General features: G+C 35.6%; 1 protein-coding gene across 1 annotated transcript in view; it reads left to right on the top strand.

The window, feature by feature from the left end:
- The window catches only part of LOC102758943 (epidermal growth factor receptor substrate 15), a 23405-nt gene extending 10881 nt beyond the window's left edge, over positions 1-12524 (top strand). The window contains exons 6-10 of the mRNA XM_006768385.2: positions 452-511; positions 4360-4449; positions 5875-6020; positions 8670-8826; positions 12426-12524. Of these exons, the coding sequence (XP_006768448.1) occupies positions 452-511; positions 4360-4449; positions 5875-6020; positions 8670-8826; positions 12426-12524 (552 nt within the window). The remainder of the gene's footprint in view (positions 1-451; positions 512-4359; positions 4450-5874; positions 6021-8669; positions 8827-12425) is intronic.
- Positions 12525-16000: the final 3476 nt, after the last annotated feature.

Raw genomic sequence — 16000 nt, 5'->3', positions numbered from 1 at the left:
GGGAAAACAATAATGGACTTAGTTGGAAGTCTTCACATTGAAAACTGATTCCTTTACTTAATAATAGTTGCATGGTCCTAGGTAAGTCATGCAGCTTCTTGTCTAAAACAGGAGCTGTGCATAAATTAACTGAGATGATGTTTGTGAAAAAGCATTGTAATTGTCTTAAAATACTATGTGCATAATTGTTTTATGACTTGAAAGGAAGAAAATAGTTTTTAAAAAATTTGTAAGGGAATTTCTGTTTTAAAAATACTTAAGTGAATTCTTTTTACAGTAATTGTTAATATAGCAAATAATAGCGATATAATAAAATAATCAGCATAATTGAAATTTCTCAGAAAAAAGTGTAATATTTAGGCAAAACTTTTCCTCTATTTTTGTATTTGGTGTTTAAATGTAGCACATTAAATGAAAGAACATTATCTTTCTCAATTCTTTTCTTTTTAAGGTTTGGGAGTTGAGTGATATTGACCATGATGGAATGCTTGACAGAGATGAGTTTGCAGTTGTAAGTAACCTAATGCTCTTAAAATCTTAAACATCTTAATGGTTTCTCAAGTGAAAATTTTCCTTTAGTTCATCCTTATAGGAAAACTTATTTCCCAAATATTGTTGGTATGAATATTTTTACCTAGAATTTGTAGATAATCAATAAATATTTTTAAACAAATGGGTAATAGAAAATGTATGTGTGTGCTCTCTTCATTTTATTTGACTTAAAGAACACACAGATATGTACTTTGGATGATGCACTGTAAAGATGCTGAGTACTGTTATCTTTTGTATCCCGACTTGACCAAGCATCTCTGTACCTGCTTCTGCTCTGGAATAATTTCACTTCATATATACCCCCAAAATTTCACATTTGTTTCATTAAAGGAAGACATGAATAACATTTTAGTGTTGCTTCATTTGTATATGATGAGATAGTTTTGATATCTTTCTGAAGACATGTTATCCTTAATAATTGGACAATTAATTTAAAATAGAGTTGTATTCATCTCTTCCTTAAAAGTTAGATAAAATTCTTCTGTGAACTCATGAATGGTGAATCTCTAATTCCCCTTTTATTTCTTATTTGAATATTAGTCTGTTCAAATTTTTCTTTTTGCTAAGGAATTATCCATTTATTTGACTTTCAAACTTGTTGCCACAGATTTATTTGTATTATTCTTTTAATCTATTCTGGGTTTATGGTTGTACCTCTTTTTTATTCCAAATCTTATGTATTTTTTTCTCGTATTTTTTTGTTTAATTGAATTTTATCTAGTTTATTGATCTTTAGATAGAGATATGTTTTGGATTTATTTATCCTGTTACTATGTTTTGACTTTTATTCTTTTTAACTTTTCTCTTATTTTGTTAATCCTCACCCGAGGATACTTTTTCATTGATTTTTAGAGAGAGTGGCAGGGAGAGGGAGAGACAGAGAGAGAGAAACATCATTGTGAGAAAGACACATGGATTGGTTGCCTCCCTCAGGTGCCCTGACCATGGCTGGGATTGAGCCTGCAACAAAGGTAAGTGCCCTTGATTGGAATCAAGCCTGGGACCCTTCAGTCCGTGGGCTTGATACTCTCTATTCACTGAGCCAAGTTGGCTAGGGCTCAACTTTTATCTTAATTACATCTTCCTAATTTCTTTTCGTTTACTTTAAAAAAATTTTCTGAAGATGAGTACAAAGTCTGTTTATTTTTATCTTTAATGTTCAAAGCATTTATGGAACATTTTTTACCTGAATACAGGGTTAGCTAGATTCCATATATATTGGTACAAAGTATTTCCTTTTCACATAATTTTTAGGTGTTTTTGATCATCTACTTAGGAATGTTTCCTACTTTCAAAGTATTTAAGTGTGTTTGTCTGGTTTTTGTTCCCTTTGTATATAATGTTAGCTGATTAAATTATGACTTGAGAATGTGGTCTTTAAAATCTTTACTTAAAAAAATGTGTTAGTGCTCTAACCGGTTTGACTCAGTGGATAGAGCATCAGCTTGCGGACTGAAAGGTCCCAGGTTCGATTCCGGTCAAGGGCATGTACCTCTCTGAAATTAATAAAAAGTATTTTTAAAAAATTTGTTAAGGTTTCTTTCGTTGCTAAATTCATGACCTGTTTTTACATATGTTCTCTGGCTATACTAACCTTTCTGTTCAGAATATTTTAGACTTCTGTAATCCACTACATTGATTTTATTATGTTTTATTTATTTATTTATTTTTTTTAAACATATTTTATTGATTTTTTACAGAGAGGAAGGGAGAGAGATAGAGAGCTAGAAACATCGATGAGAGAGACATCGATCAGCTGCCTCCTGCACATCTCCTACTGGGGATGTGCCCACAACTCAGGTACATGCCCTTGACCGGAATCGAACCTGGGACCTTTCAGTCCACAGGCCGACGCTCTATCCACTGAGCCGAACCGGTTTCGGCAGATTTTATTATGTTTTAGTTTTTCTTTGTCCTTTTCTCTGCTATCCTGGAGTAAGCTTAGGTTTATTTTTTGATATTTTTACATTGAAATCATAATGTAAAATGCTTCTTAGTTAGGTGTCGAGTTCTAGCTATGTAAATGCGTTTTAGTTTTAAAACTAAACTAGCTACCAGCCACATATTTTGTGTGTGTGTATGGTGCATCATTTTATTTAGTTGCTGTATTTATTTTGATGCTGTATTAATTTTGATGGCAGACTTTGTTTAGGATAAAGTATAGTGTTATAAGAAAACAAAATCACAACCAGCAGTATATTGTTCACTTTTTTTGTTTTATTTGGTAGAAAAATTGACCAGTTTTGTCAAAAAAACTATTTTCAAGGCAACATGAAATTAATAATATAGTATTTTTTTAACTTTCAAAAAAATGTGTTGTCTCTTGTCAGCAGATGGCTGACATTGCTTTTTTTGCTTCTAGTGTTCTCTTTTCCAGGAAATGACTCCTATCTGCAGCAAGAGGAATGCTGACCTTTAACGTGCATGTTGGTCCCTTCTTTTAGTTTGGTGTCAATCTGACAATAGCACACATATTGTGAATTTGGTTGGAAGTATCTGCTAGCCAGATTGTTTTCTTTCTGGAGTTTCAAGCTTTGGGAGATTGAAAGTTTGTGTGTTTCTAAAACCGAAATGAAAAAAATAAAAAATAAATTGAATTCTTTAGGTTGACTAGTGAATGGAGAGAGGTGAATTGTTGGTTTGTATCAAATGGTTAAATGTGGTCTCAGGGTAAACAGCATCAGAATCACCTGGGAATGTCCTAGAAATGCAAATTCTCTGGCTCAACTGTAGACTTTACTGATTCTAGAATTCTGGGAGTGGGGCCCAGAAATCTGTGCTTTATCAAGCTGTCCAAGTAGTTCTGATGCCTGCTACAGTTTGGATACCAATGGGTTAAAGGTTAGTTTTACTGCTCAAAGAAGAGAGCATGGTATTGTAAAATTATGTGTGCTCCTAATAAAGCTGATCAAATCTGGAAAAAAGAGTTTTGTAGTCAGAATATCTTGGTTTGCGCCTTACTCTATCACTTCTTAAATATATCAGACAAGTTACTATCATAGCCTGAGTTTCTTCATTTGCAAAATGATATTAGTAATCACAGAAATCATGAGTTGTATTATGTGCTCAGTGAGTATTGACTTGAAAGCTCCACAAAACTTAGAATTAAAAACAAACCTATTTGGGGGGGAATTGCTATTTTTAATGGAAGAAAAAAACTAAGAAGAAATAAATTAAAGCTTCCTTCCAGTTGCTGTTTGAATACTTCGGGAGGTTCCAAGTCGCTTTGAGTAATTTCATATGCTTGAAAATAGTTACAGAAAATTTTCATCTTTTGAAAGTATTGAAGGTGCCTTGGATTCAAAGTGGAAGGAATATCCTGGTACAGTCGCTATGTAGGTTGTTTCACTTTGTGCAAGTGCTTCATGTATTTAATAATTAAAAATAATTTTAATAGGTAATACATTCTCATGGTTCAGAAATCAGTACAATATAAGGAGCTATTCACTGGGGAGCATATTTGCCCTCAACTGCTCCATTTACACCTCCTCCATAATGAATCACTTTTTTTAGTTTCTTCTTTATTCTTCTAGAGATCTTAATGCAAATATAAGCAAATAGGAATAGTTATTACCCCCTTAATACAGAAGATGACACAGTGTACATACTGGCATACATACTGTCCAACACCATACTTTTATCATGTTTATCAGTGTGTCTTGGATATCTTTTCTTACAGCCTAATTTCTTTAAAAAAAAGATTTCAGACAGTTTGAAGATGCTTTGTTATTGAATAGTAATCAATTCAATGGGTGAATGATAGTAAATTATTTTAATATGTCTGACCCTGGTTTATCTGTTTTGAAGGCCATGTTTTTGGTATACTGCGCACTTGAGAAAGAACCTGTGCCAATGTCCTTGCCTCCAGCCTTGGTGCCACCTTCAAAGAGGAAAACGGTCAGTATATCAGGCTCTGTGCGGTTGATCCCCACTTCAGCAGCCAAGGAATCTTACCACTCCTTACCACCTGTAGCCATTTTACCTACCAAAGTACCATTAAGACAGGTATAGATTTATCAGTGTTAAAAAACCTTTTTTTAAAAAACAAACTGCATGGCATTTAACAGTTGATTGCTTGATGAAGATAGAAGAGGCAGTCAAAGGGTTCAAGATTTAGAGCTCCCTCTTATTGCATCTGAACGATGTGATGTCCCAAAGAAAATAGGTAATCCTTCTGCATTTGGCCTTACTTAGATCATATGGAGGTTTAATGGCTTTGCCTTGATCAACCTAGAATTAAAGTTAGAGGTAGCAGATACTCTCCAGTGGTCGGCAAACTGCGGCTTGCGAGCCACATGCAGCTCTTTGGCTCTTCCACAAAATACCGACTTCTGCACATGGGCCACGAAGTTTCAATCGCACTGTATGTGCGCGCCCGCACGTGGTATTTTGTGGAAGAGCCACACTCAAGGGGCCAATGAGCCGCATGTGGCTCATGAGCCGCAGTTTTCCGACCACTGCTCTATACTAATCTGGAATGCTTGCCCTGTCGTAGTTAATAGGTGTTTTTATTTGTTTAATCTCTAGTTAACTCTTGATCTTTTTTTTTTTTTTAATATATTTCATTGATTTTTCACAGAGAGGAAGGGAGAGAGATAGAGTTAGAAACATCGATGAGAGAGAAACATCGATAAGCCGCCTCCTGCACATCCCCCACCGGGGATGTGCCCGCAACCCAGGCACATGCCCTTGACCGGAATCAAACCCGGGACCTCTCAGTCCACAGGCTGATGCTCTATCCACTGAGCCAAACCGGTCTTGGCAACTCTTGATCTTTGGGTTCAAATTACCCAATTTTGGGTTATACAAGGCCTTTTTCCCCTCCAACCTGCTTTTTGTCAGGTTGCATAAAGGAAAATAATGACAGGCTATGCAAGTCAGCCAATTTGTATATAGTTAGTAATGCTGAATGAAACTATAAAAACATTGGAGATTGAGAATTATCTGAATATTTTGTTTAAACAAACTCTGCACTTACCCATATTCATCTGGTTATAAGTCAAGAGTTAACTGTGCTTGAATTTACTCGTTACTTAAAAAGAAAAAAGTAAATGGGCATCTATAAATGTAGTTCCACTGACCTATATTTTTCTTCTGTAATTTTTTGTTGACCACAACATTTTAGTCAGGGATCTGATGAAAATGATATGCTATTGCTATACTTACTAGTTAATGGAATAAAATGGTTCAGAATTTGTGACAGATACTGTCATGTGTTAAAAGATGTCACTTCAAAGTTTGTTTTATTTTGGTAGAAATACTATATATGTATATGTGTATATATATATATATATATATATATATAATTATTTTTGTGTGTAGTGGGTTGTATCACCTTCAGAAAAAGCTAAATATGATGAAATCTTCCTGAAAACTGATAAAGATATGGATGGATTTGTTTCTGGATTGGAAGTCCGTGAAATCTTTCTGAAGACAGGTTTACCTTCTACCTTACTAGCCCACATTTGGTAAGACTTTATTTAAACTGATTTATCCTAGCTGGGTAACTAAGTGGTTAGAGCATTGTCTCAATATGCCAAGGTTGAAGATTTGATCTCCAGTCAGGGCACATACACGAAACAACCAATGAATGCATAAATAAATGGAACAACCAATTAGTCTTTCTCTCCCCCCCCCCCCACCTTCTTCCTTCCTATCTGTCTCTCAAATTAATAAATAACATTTTTAAATGGATTTTAAAAACAAATATGGTTTGTATTAAATCTAGTTTTGTGCATTATTATTTTTAGGCATTTATCAATAGGAAATTTTTTGTTTCGGAATTCCTTATAGAAAAACTGAGGATTTCTTCTGGATGATGGACAAAAGCTGGAGAATGGGTTACCTAACATTTTATAAGATTGACAGTGTCGCCGAAACCGGTTTGGCTCAGTGGATGGAGCGTCGGCCTGCGGACTGAAGGGTCCCGGGTTCGATTCCAGTCAGGGGCATGTACCTGGGTTGCGGGCACATCCCCAGTGGGGAGTGTGCGGGAGGCAGCTGGTCGATGTTTCTCTCTCATCGATGTTTCTGACTCTCTATTTCTCTCCTTTCCTCTCTGTAAAAATCAATAAAATATATTAAAAAAAAAAGATTGACAGTGTCAGTTAATTGTTATTAGAATGTTAAAATGCAGCATCTATCTATCAATATATGTCAACTAAACTTAAATTTTTGAAAATACTTTTTATTGATTTCAGACAGGAAGGGGAAGGGAGAGGTAGAAACATCAATGATGAGAGAGATTCATTAATCGGCTGCCTCCTGCACGCTCCCTACTGGGGATTGAGCCCACAACCCAGGCCTGCTGGCCAGAATCAAACCTGAGACCCCTCAGTCCACAGGCCGACGCTTTATCCACTGAGCCAAACCAACAAAGGGAAACTTAAATTTTTAAAAAAATATTTTTATTGATTTCAGAGAGGAAAGAAGAGGGAGAGATAGAAACATCAATGATGAGAGAGAACCACCGATCTGCTGCCTCCTGCACGACCCTCACTCGGGATGGAACCCACAACTCTGGCATGTGCCCTTAACTGGAATCGAATCCAGGACCCTTTGGTCCACAGGCCAAGGCTCTATCCACTGAGCCAAACCAGCTAGGGCCAAACTTAAATTTTTAAGGGAGAATACAAAATTTGAAATTTAAAGTGTCTTCAAGGCATATCTGTACAATTCTGTAGGGCATATGTATACTTTTATACCTTCACATTGGAATTACATACTTGGTCCTTAAAAAAGACAAGCCTTGCCTTGGCTGGTGTGCTTAGTGATTAGAGCATTGGCCCATGCACCAAAGGGTCGAACAAAGGAGGACAGTAGTTCTGACTTAAAAGGAACAAGAACCCAAGACTGGGAAAAATTATATGCATAACTAATAATAGCTGCCACTTTTGAGTGCCTAGGCTAGGCACAATGCTCAGTAAAATGGCAGCTGTTATGGATGGGTGTGGCATTATGCCCACACTTTTTATGTACTTCGTCTTTAATTCTCATAGTAATCTTGCAAGATGGATGTTATCTCCACTTTAGAGATGAAGAAATTAAGGCTCGGAGAGCTTAAAAATTTGGCTAAGACCACAAGAATAAATAAGTACAAAAGCTGAAATTCAATGTTTCTTTGATACTGTAACCTATAACCCAGCGGTTCTCAACCTGTGGGTCTCGACCCCTTTGGGGGTCGAACGACCCTTTCACAGAGGTCGCCTAAGACCATCGGAAAACACATATATAATTACATATTGTTTTTGTGATTTATCACTATGCTTTAATTATGTTCAATTTGTAACAATGAAAATACATCCTGCATATCAGATATTTACATTACGATTCATAAAAGTATCAAAATTACAGTTATGAAGTAGCAATGAAAATAATTTTATGGTTGGGGGTCACCACAACATGAGGAACTGTATTAAAGGGTCACGGCATTAGGAAGGCTGAGAACTACTGCTATAACTGGTAGTCTTTTTGTCCGGTCAAATTAGTTTTCAATGAATCAAACAGATCAGAACTTCAGAAAGCTAAGCTTTAAAAAAAAGAAAATAGAATAAAACATTTGCTGTTTCTCTTCAAGTGATTTTGTAAAGCTTTCCAGATTGCTGCCTTTCTTCACATGTGATCTCCATTTGCAGCTGTTGTTTCTGCTTTAACTTGGTGATCCTTACATCCTCCTACTCCGAGTTGCAGGAAGCAAGCTGACATGGAAGTTTTTGCTTGTTTTAGAATCATTCTAATACCACTAGTGAACCAATTTTGTTGAAACTTAGGTTTCATTTTTTTATATCTTTTAATGTTGAAGTATTGGGAGTAGACAATGTTGAGATTCTTTGGTCCACTACAACTCTTACTCAGTAGTGACTGTGGAAATTGGTAAGAAAAAGTACAAAACAAACCCAGATTAGAGGCCTTTGCTCAGCACCAGGGCCAACATTCTGTTTGTCTCTGTGTCTCTATCTGTTTTGTTCTCTTGCTTCTAACGTTTGAGTGAGTTTTGGGCAAGCCACAAATTAGTATGACCTTTTTTAATTCAACTAATCATTTTTAAATAGTCACATTAGACTTTTAGAGTGGTAGTTGTGGCATTTATATACTGTTCATTTTGTTTATTTGTACAGGGCATTATGTGACACAAAGGACTGTGGAAAGCTTTCAAAGGATCAGTTTGCCTTGGCTTTTCACTTAATCAATCAGAAGTTAATAAAGGGCATTGATCCTCCTCATATTCTTACTCCTGAGATGATTCCACCATCAGACAGGGCCAGTTTACAAAAGGTAAGACAACTTAGAAGAAACCTGAATGCATTAACAGAAAGGAACAAAAGCTATGTCAGATGACAAACTCGATTTGGACAGAATGGTAGAGAAATATATCTGGCTAGGAGCAGAGGAGTATACTGTTTGTGGTTTAGTTTGTGACTATAGATATGCTGAATATATGTATGATATCCTTGGGCTGCCCCTCATTTACCTCATCATTCATCACACATATGGCAACCACATTTTTCAGTCTCAAAATTGGAAAAATGTCTTATTTTTCCCCTCCTGGATCTGTGGATTAATTTTTATGAATGGGGTATAAAATTTAAATGAAATCCATAAGGATTAAATTATTGGGTTTCATTTTTTGATTAACTCTTACAAAACAATGTAATTTTGAAAACAAAATCAAGGAAATTATAATTGCTTGATATCAGTTTTAAATTTAAATTAAAAAACTAGAAAAAACATTATATTGAGGAGAAATCTGTGGTTTTACCATATAGATGACAGCCGAGTTTCATACCTGTACAGCTAGGAACAGGTTTTACTGTTTTGTTTTCTGGCCAACAATAGGAACTTTCAAAACTACATTGTTTAGCCATGTTGTGTCTTGGTTTTTCTCTCATCTATAAACTCTCCAAGTATAGTGCATTTACAATATATTGGCCTTAATAGAGCTTTAAAAGGATTTGCTATTAAAAATACATGCTCTGAATCTGCAAATTTCCTGTGACCTATAAAGTAGCCATTGCTGTAGTTATAGTTGTTAAATGTGTGGTATGAGTAAAGTATTTTTACAATGTCAGTACAATATTTTGATTTTGCATAAGTTTGTCATGTAGCTTGAAAAATCTCATTTAAACAAATCTCATTAAAGTCAAAATTGGGTATTTTCTAAGTCATCTAAATGGAAATGTATAGCCACCAGGTACAAAAGTTGGTTCTCAAAGTTCTTATTCTTATTTTTAAATAAAATAAGTATTTGATTATTTGCTTTGTGAGTTTTTTGGGGGGGAATATTTTATGAATTTTTGGACATTTCATATGATGTAGGACGTGGGTTCCCTAAGTTGTGGAGAAGGCTAAAAATGATGCCACCTATAAAGATAAAGGTTACAAACCTGTACTGATGCCCTCTGCTATAACTATCTCAGTTCTGGAATGATTATTTGTTTCACCCTTTCTTTTCCTTACATAGACGGTTTTTTTCCCCTTGCTACCTTCATTTTATACCCACTTAATCTCTCACCAACACAAATTACAGATATGACAGAATTTGCTGAAGCAAATTATGTTGTTCATTGAAGTCTCTATAACATTAGTAAACACTTCAAGTTGTATCTGCTCTACAGAGTTTTTAATGTAACAGATTTGTTTGAAGTCCATTCACTGGAGCATAGACACCCTTGTCTGTCATCAAAATGGGATTTTGTCACTGTTTCTTATCTATTAACCAAAATTTTTAACCTTAAAAATTAAAACTCACATTTGTTTTTGTCTTTCAAATAATCTCTCTTCTTTTAATAATCTGATTATTTTTTTAGCATTGCATTTATTTTATTTTATTTTTTTGCAGCTGTGACTAATCCTTTTACGAATGTTGCTTTCCTTTCTGTATTTTTTCTAGTTTGGACTATGTTTTCCATTCTGCAGCACTCTACTTTTTGCCTTTCTTGTACTGTCAGTTTCTTTACTCTCTCAAGGTTAGAGCTTTATGTCTTTTTAGCATTGCAGTTTTTGGTTTACAAGATACATTTTGAAGTTAGAGGTTTTTTATGCAGCAAAGTTGATGCAGAGAAAATACCTAAACAGCATGCTTTTGTCCCAGGTCGTCACTTGGTCCTTGTGTGCATTTTACTTGCCTTCCCTAAACTCTCGAATCTACTTAAAATCACCAAAGTGGAATTTTTGTGTATTGTTCAAAACAGGGTGAGAAAAAATATATTGAAAGAAGGTGACATGTTACATTTTTCTTTATATGCCCTTATACTTCATATACTGTTAGCTGGACTTTCTCCATGCTTCCTAGTTGTATGTCATTTTATTGCTGTAGTATGGGAGCTTAATTTTTGTGTCAGCAATTGAGGAGTGACACAAACTGTGTACCAACTACAGTACACTAATCTTCCTCTGTAGTCATCTGTGGTATCACCTTCTAACTTGTTTGAGGTTAAAATTGTTTGTCTCACTCTTCTTATTTGATGGTATTTTTAACAGTGAATGACTATCACATGTGAGTCACTCTTTTTGAGTTAGAGTGATGGAAGAGTTGTGGAAGTCATTTCACAAAGAAGATTGAGCCAAGGTGGAAGCAGCTCATTGGGAGGCCATCCATCTTTTAAGAACAGCTTCTATTGATGAAGTTAATTATAAGAATAGCTTACATTTATAAAATATAAAGTTTATAGAGTGACTTCACATGTAATATTTATTTCATTTAATTTTTAAGGTGGGCAGGGCAGAAATTACTTCTCAGTGAAGATCATAGCAGAGCCAAAAATAAATCCAGCTAGATTTTCTAACTGCAAGTACCATTCACAGACCAATTTTGACACCTTCATTATTTAAAGAGAACCATATGGAAAGGCTGTCTCATATGAAGATAGTTTAATATTTACTATGGAACATGCCTGAGCAGTATGTTTTACTTTAATTAAGGTAGACACTAACGTATTTAGCAAAAGCAAGTATTTGAATTACCACCATTATAATTTTAATACTCAATAAAAATTTGTGCACTAACTCTGTGCCAGATGATACAATTACAAATAAATCAGCATTCATCTCCACAAGAAACATATACTTTAGTGGAGGAAGTACTTTATAAATCTGATATCTGCCCTAGCTGGTTTGGTTCAGTGGATAGAGCATCCACCTGTAGACTGAAGGGTCCCGGGTTCATTTCTGGTCAAGGGCACATGCCCGGGTTGCGGGCTCGATCCCCAGTAGTGGGTGTGCAGGGGGCAGCCGATCAATGATTCTCTCTCATCATTGATATTTCTCTCTCTCTCTTCCCCCCTCCCTTCCTTTCTGAAATCAATAAAAATCTATTGTTAAAAAGATTTTAGCCCTAACCGGTTTGGCTCAGTGGCTAGAGCGTTGGCCTGCAGACTCAAGGGTCCCAGGTTCAATTCCAGTCAGGGGCATGTAATTTGGTTGTGGGCATATCCTCAGTGGGGGGTATGCAGGGGGGAGCTGATCGATGTTTCTCTCTCATCGATGTTTCTAACTCTCTGTCCCTCTCCCTTCCTCTCTGTGAAAAATCAATAAAATATATTTTAAAAAAGATTTTAAGAATATAAATCTGATATCTGTTGTATTGCAAGGTACTGGACAGGCTAGAATCAAATGACAAAGGTATTGGGATCTGAAGTGAAGATACATAATATAGAACAATAGGTTAGAGAATTTAAGGGAAAATGTCTTAGTATATAATTGTGTGTGTGTTTAAAATTGCACTGGATGTGGTGTTTTTAAATGAGTTAAAATTGTTAGTAATACCATAAAAAATGTAATACCCTATATGCATGTAGTGCTTTTTAACATTTTAAATGCTTTGCCATATATAATTTTATAGTAATCATGTATAAATGTAAACTTTTTGATTTTAGAACATCATAGGATCAAGTCCTGTTGCAGATTTCTCTGCTATTAAGGAGCTAGATACCCTTAACAATGAACTAGTTGACTTACAAAGGTATGTAAAGTAAAATTACAGATGACTACATAAATTATGTCTTTCTCTTTTTTTCTCCTTCCTTTCTCCCTCCCTCCTTCTCTCTCTCCTTCTTCCTCCCTCTCTAAAATCAATAAAAATATATTTTAAAACAAAACAAAATAAATAAATATAGCAAGTATTATTGATTTTCTTAATTTCTGTATTCCCTGGAAAGTTTATGGCAATATTCATTATAAAAATGACCTCCTAAAATTACTTTTTTTGAAATGAGGCCATTTTTTCACCTCTAAGGCATTGTATTTAAATATCACTGTGTTTACAAAAACTCTGCTTTTCCTTACCTTCACAACACTTTAATGCAGATAATGACTGATATTTTATTTTATTGATGGTGTTGAGACTTAGGGTGTTAAATAATTTATCTGGACTATATGGCAAGAACTCAGCAATGAACTTTTCTCATCCATTTGAACATTGAGATTGTTGTAGAGAAACTTAGTTGTGATTTTTTTTTTCAGTTGCAAGAAAGAACCAACCCAGTCTAACTTAAGTGAGGGTGAATTTGTGGACTTTTGAAACTAAGACCTCTTAGAAGTAGTGACAGCTTAAAGCATAGCGTTATACTTGGGCTCAAATAATATAATCAGTTCTCTTGCTCTCCCCATTTCTTTTTTTTAAAATATATTTTGCATTTCAAACGGGCCGGATCCGGCCCGTGGGCCATAGTTTGCCCACGGCTGCTCTATCCCCTGAGCCAAACCAGCTAGAGCTGCTCTCTCCATTTCTTGTTTCCACTTACACTGGGTTTGATCCATTCTCAGATGGATTTTCCCATTATGTTGTCAAGGGGGCTATAGCATACTTAGCCTCATGTACTTATAATTTCAAATCTAGTGGAGTGCCTCCCTTCTGGCAGTTCCTGGAACAGTTCTAAGATTCAACCTGATTGGAATAGCTTAGCGCCATGCCTACCCCTGAAACAATCGGGTGAAGGATGTATATATTTGATTTTTCATGAACTCTGTCCTGGGAGTGGTAGGTGATAATTTGCCACTGATACCATATGAAGTAGAGGAGAGGGTATCCCCACATGAAAATTCTGCAAGATGGAAAAATGCATTCTGGGGCGGTAAATGTCTGCAGAAGACAGTATAACTTTAAATCACTATTAATTTCAGTGATCAGCCTCTTTGAACAATATGACTCGACATACTGTAAACAGTCTGGGTACCTGTCATTGTTTTCAGCGCATCTGCCTTCTACCAAATTCTTATTTCCTGCTAAAAAATTGCCTTTGCCTGTTACATAAGCCTCTAATATTGGAAGTAAAAAATAAAGCAAAAGAAAAAACCCCTTGAATATCAAAAAGTCCCACTTTCTTTCTTACTCATGAAAAAAAATCAAATCCAAATTCACACATCAAATCATCAATCGTGCTGGTTGTATAAGTTTTACTTCTGTATTCTTCCTATTAGTCTGCCTCTCATTAAGATTTAAAAAGTTCTTACTGTGGTTCAGAATAGAAGTAAAATTTTAATCACTGAGTCTGTAATGGTGTGTAGACTTTTCATGATCATGTGGTCCATTAATGGCCCATTAACATTTTTTGTGTGCCTCCTAGGTAATACATATGTATTAAATAGTATCTAGATTTGAAAATGCTTGTCTTCTATGCCTCTCAGGCCTATGAAAATGGACACCAGTATTCTAAGACTTGCTTGACTTCAAGAGAAGTTATTTAACATATGAAATGTTCTATTGTGTGTTTTAATAGGAAGTAGAGCATCATACATAAAATGTTCTTGCCAGTGCAAACATTTGCAATTATTAGTTACATTTTGGTCAACTGAGCTTTCCCTAACTTTTAGTAACCCTAATGTTAAGTTGTACTAGTGGCAGTATTGCTTAGTGAATCTCAGCTAACATAAAAAACATACCTAACATTTTGCGACTGTCTTAGTAAGAAAATCATAGAACTCCAAAGTCTTTTTAGGTTTTAAGTTGTAGTCATGTTTTATAAATGTATAATACATGATTTGACATTTGTGAAAATACTTTCCCTAGGTTTTTATTTAGGTGAGGTCTACAGTGTAGCTAAACTTCCATCATCTGTCAACTCCAGTAATGTCATAATGAGACTCATCTACCCAGCTAAAATTATGATTGTTAAAATTCTCTTTTATAACTGTTTGTTTAGGTCACTAATTCCTTCAACTTTTGCTACATAGGCATTTAAGTATGTCAATCAAGTTAAATTAGTATGATACTTTTAACTTAAAAAAGGAAAAGCAAAGATAATAATGTAATAATCATATCAAATACCTAGATCTCTCACCTGAGCTCAACTTTTATATTTTTAATTGCCAAACAGTGTTTTCATTTGAATATCCAGTAGGATATGACTTTCTAATCTTTCCCTGACCACTGTCTTTATCTCTTTTATTTCCCTTTCTCAGTGACATCACTGTTCATCTAGTCACTCAAGCTACAAACTTGAGACAAACTTGAGATTTTTCTTCCTCTCCTCCTATTCTTCTATCTTGAAATGTTTCTTGAAATCGTTCCTACCTTCCCATTTCCTTTGCCTAATTAACTCTTCCTCATCCTTCAAATCTCACCTTAGACATCATTTCCTCCAGAAGAGGAAGCCCTCTCAACTTTTATGTCCCAAACCTGCACCTGTCAAATTTTATGTAACAGTCTATTGTACTTGGTCTTATACTTACTGTACTTTATTATAATTGCCTATTTTTTTGGATTTCTCACTAGACTACTTTTAAGCATAGGGACTATTTGCTTGTTCACAATTGTATTGCTTAACTTATGTAATAGATGAAAAAATAAGTGGCTCAATTTTGTTGAAATCTGCCCATATTTTTTTCTGTTTCTTAGTTTTAGCCTTTATCTTTATGTGGACCACTCTTATAACCTCCTAATTGACTCTCTGCTTTGGGTTTCTTGACCATCCTACTTCCAGTCCTATATAATAAAAGCCTAATATGATAAGTGTCTGGTCGACCTGTTGGCTGTTCAATGAAAGCGTAATCTACACTAATAAAAGAGAAACATGGTAATTGGCGTATGACCACTACCCTTCCCATTGGCTAATCAGCAAGATATGCAAATTAACTGTCAGCCAAGATGGGGGCGGGCAGCCAGGCAGCTTGAAACTAACATGAGGCTTGCTTGCCTCAGTGATGGAGGACTCCAACGTTCCCCACCTGCTGCTGCAGGCCTCTGAGCCTGCAGTTTGAAACATTTTAACAAATACCACCAGACTTCAGCCAGCAGATTCTCAACATGGTAAGCAAAGGCCAGAAACTTACTTTCAGCCCCGGAGGCCTAAGAGCTGGAGCCAAGCCTCAAAGCTAAAGCTGGCCCAGAATAAACAAAAAAGAAAAGAAAGAAAGGAGCAGTTGGGAGCTTCAGTCACCCCCAGCCTGAAAACAGCCCTCAGCCCCTCACCCAGACTGGCCAGGCACCCCAGTGGGGGCCCCTACCCTGAAA

This window comes from Myotis davidii, unplaced genomic scaffold (genome assembly GCF_000327345.1).
Source record: "Myotis davidii unplaced genomic scaffold, ASM32734v1 scaffold79, whole genome shotgun sequence".
Classification (NCBI taxonomy): domain Eukaryota; kingdom Metazoa; phylum Chordata; class Mammalia; order Chiroptera; family Vespertilionidae; genus Myotis; species Myotis davidii.
Note: the sequence above shows the minus strand (reverse complement) of the source record. Positions and strands in the feature narration are given on the sequence as shown.